This window comes from Alnus glutinosa, chromosome 14, assembly GCF_958979055.1.
Source record: "Alnus glutinosa chromosome 14, dhAlnGlut1.1, whole genome shotgun sequence".
NCBI lineage: Eukaryota > Viridiplantae > Streptophyta > Magnoliopsida > Fagales > Betulaceae > Alnus > Alnus glutinosa.
Genome location: NC_084899.1, coordinates 18,938,013 through 18,948,316, shown reverse-complemented (window position 1 = coordinate 18,948,316; position 10,304 = coordinate 18,938,013). Strand labels below are relative to the sequence as shown.

Genomic DNA, 10,304 nt, shown 5'->3' with positions numbered 1-10,304 from the left:
AGTCTACATGGATCAACCTCCTGGCTTCATTGATTCTGAACATCCTGACTACGTCTGCCGACTACACAAATCCATCTACGGGCTTAAGCAGGCGCCTCGCGCGTGGTTCACTCGGCTTTCCACTGCCCTCTTGGAGCTGGGGTTCACTGGCTCGCAGGTTGACCATTCTTTATTCATGTGTCATTCTGGCTCTACTCACATTTTTCTCTTGATCTATGTAGATGATATTATTGTCACCAGTAATCATGGAGCCTCCATTGATGTGCTCGTGGCCAAGCTAAAATCTGATTTCGCCATGAAAGACCTGGGTTCCCTTCACTATTTCTTGGGTATTCAAGCTGTCTGCACCACCACTGGCCTTTATCTCTGCCAGTCAAAATACAATTCTGATCTCCTTTGCAGTGTTCAGATGGATGAGGCCAAACCGTATGGTGCTCCCTGCATTTCAGGCTCCAAGATGTCTCGCTTTGATGGGGAACCGTTGGCTGATCCCACTCAGTTTCGTCATGTGATTGGAGCCTTGCAATATGCCACGCTGACCCGGCCTGATCTTGCCTATGCTGTCAACCAATTATGTCAACACATGCACTGCCCTACCACTGTCCATTGGATCGCTGCCAAGAGGGTTCTCCGCTACCTCAAAGGCACGATTGATCATGGCTTGTTGTTCCGCAAAGGCCCTCTCACCCTTAATGCTTTTTGCGACTCCGACTGGGCTGGAAATCCCGATGACAGGCGCTTTACTACAGGTTATGGTATCTTCCTTGGTTCCAATCTTATATCTTGGACTGCCAAGAAGCAACCCACAGTCTCTCGTTCAAGTACCGAAGCCGAGTACCGGTCCATGGCCCTTGCTATCACTGAAGTGTTTTGGATTCGCATGCTTCTTCGAGAACTTCGGGTTCCACTCCTCACTCCACCGCGTGTCTGGTGCGATAACTCTGGTGCACTCGCCCTAGCTTCCAACCCTGTGTACCATGCTCGTACGAAGCATATCGAGGTTGATTTCCACTTTATTCGTGAGAAGGTTGCAAACCGGGATGTTCAACTTCGTCATGTTCCTACTCTTGACCAAGTTGCTGACATATTCACTAAAGGCCACACCGCAGCTCGGTTTCTTTATCTGCGTTCCAAACTGATGGTGTTCCCCCCCATCAGTTTGCCGGGGGGTGTTAAACCTCTAGAAGATACCACTCCTCCAGCTCATGAGCAATCTCCCCACAGCTCATCTATTACACTCAATCACACAAGATCATCCGAGTTTCCTTGTGCAGCAGATACTGGTTAAGGGAAGTGCAGCTGGTATCATGCACGTGATTGTTTCCCTATACAGGCTAATCCTGAGAGATTCTTGGCTTCCTTGCGCAGCACTCAGTTTACCATCTACAGCCCACACTCAACGGCTACTTCCTTATATACTCTAATTCGATTGTATAGAATAATGCATTATTTCCTTTCCTTGTATACTGTAATTGCTTTCCATATTCTGCTTGACTGTACTCATTATATATTCAAACATGTAGCTCTGTTTTGGTTAAGTTAACCAAAACATTTCTTCACTTTGTTTACACAAGGTACGTTCTAAAAACAGAACTACTTATACAATTTAGAAAGCGAAAAAACATTTCACAGCAAGAGACCAAGTATTGAAGAAGATTGAATCTAAGCGTTAGAAAAAAAGCTTTACTATGATATTTGGTAAGGGCAGTATTCGAGAGAACTCGGTCGACATCAAAATGGGAATTGCAACCAGATATAAGGTTCTCCAAAGAAAATAAAAAAATTAGGTATCAGTTTTGAAGATTTAGTGACGAAGAAGATGGGAGAAGTCAACGATTTGCCACGTGAACCATTGTTAAATAATCACTTATTCCAAAAGCTTAATTTGATAGAAATAAGTAAATTTAATTATTTCATACTCTCCTTCATGTATGGGCTTAAACTTCTTTTTAATAGGTGCGGTTCAACACGTAGAATATTTTAATTGAAATGTGGGTGAATTGCGGAGTCAGGATTCAAACTCATAATATTTGACTGTGATACCATGTTAAATCTCACTTGTACCAAAACTTTAAGCTAATAAAAATAGGTAAATTATATTATTTAATCAATCTTTAACAACCATAAATTGGTGAAGACACGTGCTACACACATGTCGTGGTGGCGTGGTTGAAAATGCATTGGAATGGACGAAGTTAATGAGAGTAGCGGACGCCAATGGTGCTGAAGCGAACGAAGTCGATCGATCCCCAGTTGGAGTGGAGGGGCGGAATGAGGTTTGGAAAAAAGGGAGAAAGAGGAGGAGGTGGAAGGGAGGAGTAGAGCTCCTCCGTCCTCCAATCCCCGGTTGGCATTGTGCAAGCTAGGTTCAAAGAAGAAAGTTAGACAAAGAAAAATAAAAACAAACAAAAAATTGACAGTACTGTCAAAGTCCATCAAAAATCACATGTATCTCTCACATATTTTATAACACTTGTCAGCAGGGCAGAGCCACTTTATAAGGTGGCCGGAGCCACTTTGTCCCCGTATGCAGTTTTTATATTAATCACATCATTGCAGCCATGGATAAGAAATTCTTGCGGTCCTGATTTCTTTCTTTATTATTGACCAACACCATTTAAGACCTAATAGATTAGTTTGTGTACCCCCCTTAACCACTATGTTTTCTTTAAAAAAAAAATTAAAAATTAAAATGTTTTTATAATTTTTAAAAAATTGAAAATTTTATATCTTTTTTTACTTTTTGACTTTACTCTCCAAATTTTAAATGCTAGTACTGCCTCCTAAGGTCGTAGCCTTGTTGGACTTTATTTCTATGTTATTCCTATTTTCTTGTTTGTCATTTTCCATCTACGAGTACTATTTTCTTGTTGAGAGTTATAATTCTTTTAGTTTGCGAAATGATTATTCTATTAAAAAAAAATAATTGTTATTATCATAAATGAAGGATTGTATAATAGAAAAGTTATTCTCATTCCTTTGGTGATAAAAGATATTTCATAATTAGAATTGAATCAAAATTACTAAAAAAAACATGTGATTATTTTTTTTTAAAAAAAAACTAAAATTAAATAAAGTGTGATTTGAAAATGTGATTTCTAAAAATGCAGTTAAGTGTTTGGCAAAATCGCAGTTTAACCGTTAAAATTGTAATTTTTTAAAAACACAATCTAAAATGATTAAGTTTTTGCGATTTAATTTAAAATCGTATTTTTTATGTACAAAATCGCAATGCTAAACACACCTTAAGTCGGTTATGTTGTGAAATCACTTTAAAAGTTATATATATATATATATATATATATAATGGTTCATAGATAGGGCTGGCAAAATGGGTACCCGACATGACCCGTTAAGACTCGCGACCCGTTTATGTTAATGGGTCAGAGCTTCAAACACGACACGGAATTTCACAGGTCACCCGATACGACCCGTGAAACCCATTTGAACATTCAAAGCTAACGGCAAGCCATTATCTCAAAACCAAACAATCAGCACCTCAAATTTTAACTAAATGTTTCACTTTCGGCGGTCAAAACAAAATTAAATCTACAATCAAATGATTCAGATCGCAAAATGCCAAAATCCATCGGAGACTTCACCTGCTTCTTGTAGATATTGAATTAGATGTTGAAGACAATGAAGAGGACCAAGAGGTACCACTGTACCGAGCCCAAACAATGCCCTGAGCTCCAGTCTGACCTCCAAGCTCTTCGTGTTGCCGATCGAACTCAGGCGTGGGAACCAAAGATTAGGGCCTGAGCTTGAACGAATTCGACAAGGACAAAGACCACAACCGGCGAGGAGAGTTAGCAGAGATGGACACATTGGGGAGACCGTGGTCCGTGGGGCTTCGAGGACGATGAAGACGACAACGCAGCAGAGAGATAGAGAGAGGAAGAAGAAAATGGAAGAAGAAGAAAGAAGAGGGCTGGGGGCGGGGTGAAGAAGAAATGGAAGAAGAAGAAAGAAAAGGAGGGGGGCAGCGTGAAGAAGAAAGAAGATGAGGGGGGCGGCGTTGAAAAGAAAAGATGATAGGGTTTTTTTTGTTGTTGTGTTTTTACTGTTCAGATAATAATAATAAATAATAAATTAAAAATTATATATATTAAAAAAAAAAAAAACCATAATCGTGTTTGGCGGGTCACCCGACACGACCTGCCAAGCCAAGATAAACGGGTCGACCCGTTTAAAGTAAATTCAAACTCGCTAATTTCGTGTCATGTTCCTGTCGAATTATCGGGTCATGTCAAAATTGCCAGTCCTATTGACTATCAAAGACTTATTTAATCCATCATTCTTTCAACAATGGTTTATTTATTTTTATTTTTTTCAATCTTGGGGTTTCTTATCAGTTGCCAGCTATCACCATTATGCATCAACGCATGTTTGACACCTATCTCTTTTTTTTTTTTTTTTTTTTTGAAGGGGACACCTATCTGCTTATTCATTCAAATTGCACATAAAAATAAAATAAAAAAAATACCTGCCCTGACTGCAGGGGCCCATGGAGGTCGTAGAAGATGACGATTGCCCGCTACCCTCCACTGGCAATTGGCAAAAATGCCTTTGAACTTTTCTTTCAAGTTTCGGCAGCTTTTAAACCTTTTTTTTTTTAATCAATTCAGGAGAGGGTTTCTTTTTATTCAATTCAGGAGAGAGAAAAGAGAAATTACAATATAAGAAATAAAATAAAGGATGAACAACTTAAATAAAGTCTCAAAACAATTAGAAATAAAATCTAGCTCAAAACAACTAAAAATGACTGTAATAAAACCTACAACTACTAAAAATCTGTCAAATAATTAAATTACCCAGGCCATTGGGAGAACTTAAGCCTTTTCAATAGCTAGAAGCAAGGTTCTAAAAACAAAACTACTCATACAATTTAGCAAGCGGAAAGAAACTCCATAACAAAAGAACAAGTATTGAAGTATTAGAAGAAAAGCTTCACCACGGTGTTCGGTAAGGGCAATACTCGAGAGAGCTTGGTGGACATCAAAATGGGAACTGCAATCAGATATGAGGTTCTCCAAAGTAAAAAAAAATAAGGTATTAGTTGTGAAGATCTAGTGAGGAAGAAGATGGGGAAAGCCAACGATCGATCGATCTACCGCGTGAACCATTGTTAAATAATCACTTGCCTCAAAAGCTTAATTTGATAAGAATAAGTTAATTTAATTATGTAATATTCTCCTTCAAATGTGGGTTCAAACTTCTTTTTAATAGGTGAGGCTCAACACGTGGAATATTTTAATTGAAATGTGGGTGAATCGTGGAGTCAGAGTTCAAACTCATAATCTTTGATTGTGATACCATGATAAATCATTACTTGTATCAAAACATTAAGTTAATAGAAATAGGTAAATCAAATTATTTAATCGATCTTTAACAACCATAAATTGGTGAAGGAAGAGGCGGCGCATGTTGAAAATGCGTTGGAATGGACAAAGTCGACCAATCATCAGCTAGTTGGAGCGGAGGGGCGGAACGCGGTTTGGAAAAAAGGGAGAAAGAGGAGGAGGTGGAAGGGAGGAGTAGAGCTCCTCCGTCCTCCGATCCCCAGTCGGCATTGAGCAAGCTACGGAAGAGAAGGAAAAATGGAAAGTCACTCGCAGGGAGGGGAGAGGGAAGATGAGGCTCTCCGGAGAAACAGCCAAACTTCGCACAAAGCAAGGGGAACTTATTGGGTTTTATAAAACCAAGGTTCAATTATTCAGTAAGCCTCTCTGCCTGGCGTAAAAAAAGGAAATTGTAGCTTATGAGTTGTGATAAGTGAATGCAGCATACAATTAGCAAATGCAAGTTAACTACAAATCCAGGCACTAATTAATTGTGGTACGGGCACAAAAATTTAGACAAGGAAAAAGACTAGTTTTCATTTGCATAGGCGATAGGTAGGAATTGCATGTAGATGCTTGGCTCTTGGTGTTGTGACACCACACTCCTCAGTCATATCCAACTCATTTGGCAGCATGTTATCAGGAAGTTCCCAATCAAAGCAATGGACTAGTTGTGCTACCACTAGCCGAACCACAGTTAGGCCCAATTGCATCCCCGGGCAGCCTCTTCTACCGGACCCAAATGGGATAAGTTGGAAGTCACGTCCCCGGACATCTATATCACTCCCAACAAATCTCTCTGGGAAGAACTTCTCTGCATCACTCCAAACACTTGGGTCTCGCCCAATTGCCCATATGTTTATTATCACTTTAGACTTCTGGGGTATGTGGAAACCATTGACAGTACAATCTACCATGGCCTCATGAGGTAGCAACAACGGTGATATTGGATGTAGCCTGAAGGTTTCCTTCAAAACCATGTCCAAGTACTCCAAGCTATCCAAGTCCGATTCCTCCACCATCCTCTCCAAGCCCACCACATCTTTCAGCTCTTTTTGAACTTTCTTCATTATCGGCGGATGCTTCATTAGTTCTGACAGTGCCCACTCAATTACCGCTGCTGACGTGCCCATTGAGCCTCCAAGCATGTCCTACAAAAAGAATGATTGTCAGAAAAATTATTTTTCTATTTGAAACAATTCAAGTTGTATGAATAATTACCAAAATGATGGCTTTGATATTGGAGCGTTCAATACGGTACTCAGATTCTTCAGATCCAATGAAGCTCAACATGACATCAACGAAGTCCTTGGTCTTAGTTTCGTCCTTGGATTGGACATGCTCATCGATGATCTTCTCAAAAAAGTCATCAAAGATCTTACTAACAGCCTTCATTCGTCGTGTCAGCCCCTGCGGGTCAAGGGCCGCAAGGTAAGGAATATAATCTCCAAGGTTGGGAGTTGCTCCCAGCTGCATGGCTTCGTGCATTACAGCCTTGAATCCCTTCTCATCAAGATCCTTGTCCATGTACTTCTTCCCAAACACCATACGGCAACTCATATCTGCGCTGAGAGATGAACCCTTGGCACTCAGATCAACAGCAACACAATCATGGGCTGCCTCTCGAATAAACTCTATCAATAGGCCAAGCTCTTCTTTTCTCATGGATTTGAAAGAATTGATTTTATGGTTGCTAAGCAATTCGAGAGTGCACATCTTACGTATGTTTCGCCAATAAGAGCCATATGGAGACATGGACAAGTTCTTTTGCTCATAAGAGATGTACTTTGCGGCCTCAAGAGGTGGTCTACTAGCAAACACGAGGTCGTGTGCTTTAAGGAACTGCTCAGCAGCCTGAGGCGATGAGACAACGATGCCAGGCACCATGCCCAAGCGCAAGTACATGATGGGGCCATGTTTTTGGGCAAGTCGATGCAGATCGCGATGAGGTAATTCCCCTAACATGTGAAGGTTCCCAAAGATAGGGAACCCTCTTGGACCAGGAGGTAATTTCTTCTTGTTGCTACTTCTTTTCCATGCCCATTCTCGCAGGAGAAAAGCAAGCGTCACCAGTGCGGCAATGGTCCATGTCCAAGCCATGGTGGGCATGTTTCATTCGGATGCAGGCAGGCTCAGCTGCAACAAGAGAAAACACCCGGCAGAGAGAGTTTTTCTTTCCTTTTTTTCTTTGTAAAATTATGGATAAGTGTGACTTGTGTGTACCTTCAGAGAACGATCGTTAAGGGGCGTTGGCCGAGACTAAACAAGTTCCACTTGATGGAATTTTCCTTCCGACAAAGGCTGCCACACAATTTAGAAATGAGAAATTCTTGCATTATTTATTTGATTAGTGACTAACATGTGAAGTGAGTCCCACACAGCTGGTGAGCCTTTTTCGTAAAACGTAAAAGCTTGTCTAATTATTTAAGGATGTGTTTGAAATTGCGATTTCGTAGGCAATAAATGTGATTTTAAACCAAATCATAAATATAAATTGTTTGGGAACTGCATTTTTAAAAATTGCAATTTGAAAACGCAAAAAATCTACTTTTTCAAATCGCAGGTAAAATGGTGCTTTTTTGAAAACACAGAATTTTAAAGGCTAATTTGCGATTTTAAATGCTAAATTGCGATTTTGCCAAACGCTTAACTGCGTTTTTAAAAATTATTTTTTTCAAATCGCACATTTTAAAATCGTGATTTTAAATCGCACTTTTTGAAATCGCAAACCCAAACGGACCCTTCAAATCGCAGATAAAATGATTCTTTTTTGAAAACGTAGAATTTTAAAGATTAATTTGCGACTTTAAATGTTAAACTGCGATTTTGCCAAACGCTTAACTGCGTTTTTAAAAATCATTTCTTTTTTTAAATTGCGCATTTTAAAATCGTGATTTTAAATCGTACTTTTTGAAATCGCAAACCCAAACGGACCCTAAGAAATATAAATTAATCAGTTAAAACGTGAATCTGACCCACACATGGTGCTCAATCAGTCAATCACGGAGCCAAACTTTTGCCTCAAATCAATAGAGATAAAAAAAGGAAAATGCTAAATGTACAACTCCTTAGTACAACTTGGCCACAACCCACTCACAATGGGGTGGGGCCCACACACGTGGGTCCCACCCCATTGTGAGTGAGGGTTGTAGCCAAGTTGTGATGGAGTTGTACCCCAATCAACTCCCAGTAAAAAAATAAAGGTCGACAAAAATTGATTAAAATATTAAAAAATATAATTAACAAAATAAATAAATAATTCAATAAAGTTTAATTTTTTTTATTTTTTTTTACACCTAACGTTAACTTATTCCGTTGTCCTCAATGGGTCTTGATACACGTAGCTAACTATAACTATATATTTTATACAATTCAAATATGTAACAAAAATTATATATATTTACAAACAATTAATTTAATTTAAAAATCTAAATATAAAAGCTTAGATAGACATTTTTATTATTTAGTAATAAGTTTTTAAAAAAATTAGTATAAAAATTTGATTGCATGAAACAGAGATTGTAAAAAGAAAAAACAAAAAACAAAAAATGGCCGACTTCTTCTCTGTTCTAGGCCATCTTTTTACTATATTTGAATTGTTAATCCCCTTAAAAAAGAAAAATTTGGCTGACCTTGAGGAGAATGGGAATTCATAGTTTGATCGCCACTTTTTTTTTTTTAAAAAAAGTAGATTGAAAAAAAAAAGGAACATAGAAGGAAGATGTGGAATTTTTCCAATACATTGAGGAAAAGAACTAGATAGAGGGGAAGGATGGGAATGCGGGCGGAATAAATTCTGGTTGCGACCCAATTTGTCACATGATGGGCACAAAAATTTACACTTCGGTTAACTTTACTAGCTATACAGCTACTAGTTGATGGAAGAAGGGAATGAATGTCTGAAATAATAGAAGCAATTCTCTAGTCATGTGTAATGGCGGACAATTGAAGTGCCAGAGTGACTATAAGTGAATCACATTTTAAAATAAAATATAATAAGCTCAGAGAAAACGCCAGTTGAGCTACTAGTAGAGCTACAAGGGCCTTACCTTGAATATGAGAACAAAAAGAACAAATAAAGGAGATACACTTGACAATCGAGCCTCTGGAATCTCTGCAGACTGCCGCTTGAGCAGAAAAGTTTTTTCAATTTCTACGTGATATTACTAACTGAGTTATAAATATTGGCAGCGGAATATATTTTTTTTCTTTCTTTACAATGACATATCAGAGTGACTGAATAACCTTAATATAAAAATAATAACATTTTGTTCTGATATAATAATTACATTCCAAAATAATACAATATGTGCAACATGCGGCACTTAATAAGTACATAACTATTGTTTTCTCCAAATAATGATTATATGCTAAAAGTCTCGTCCTTAAGCTACTTCTTTTATTCCTGCAAAAACTTGCATGTGATTGTGGTTAACACCACAATCTCATGCTGTGGTCGAGTGAGCCAACGGTCCTCAACCACAGTGATACACTGATTTATTTAACCATATACAATGCAATCAAATGATGACAGTTATATCCACATACATTTAATCACATTCATTTATCTACTTTAACTCTTTATTTACTTAAGTCATATACTTGCATTCATTCTTGCTAAAGCCTTGTGCCTAGCTAAGGGGTTCTTTATGAGCCTTGTGCTCCTTAAACTGTAAAGCTTGTTGGTTCTTAGGGCCTTGTGCCTCGACTGTGAGTCTTGTGCTCGCCAGTCTATTATGGGGCCTTGTGCTCCCACTGTGAGCCTTGTGCCTGCCAGCTTATTATCATTAATTCTTCAACCTTTGGTTTATCCGTCGGTCTTATCAGTGTATTGATGCATTGGTACCTAAACTTTCGGTTTACCCGTTGGTCTAGTCAATTGCTTGACGCATTGGTACGTAAACCTCAGTTCATCCGTTAGTCTCCTCAATTCACTGACGCCTTGGTACCTAAACCTCCAGT

At 38.7% G+C, this 10,304-nt stretch overlaps 1 protein-coding gene across 1 annotated transcript; it reads right to left on the bottom strand.

Annotated features, from left to right (window-relative positions):
• Window positions 1-5,736: 5,736 nt before the first annotated feature.
• LOC133857201 (cytochrome P450 71AU50-like) lies at window positions 5,737-7,587 on the bottom strand. The gene is made up of 2 exons (XM_062292376.1): window positions 6,564-7,587; window positions 5,737-6,493 (listed from the first exon to the last, which is right to left on the bottom strand). Exons 1-2 carry the CDS (start codon window positions 7,449-7,451, stop codon window positions 5,879-5,881), a joined length of 1,503 nt encoding a protein of 500 aa, XP_062148360.1. The 5' UTR covers window positions 7,452-7,587; the 3' UTR covers window positions 5,737-5,878.
• Window positions 7,588-10,304: the final 2,717 nt, after the last annotated feature.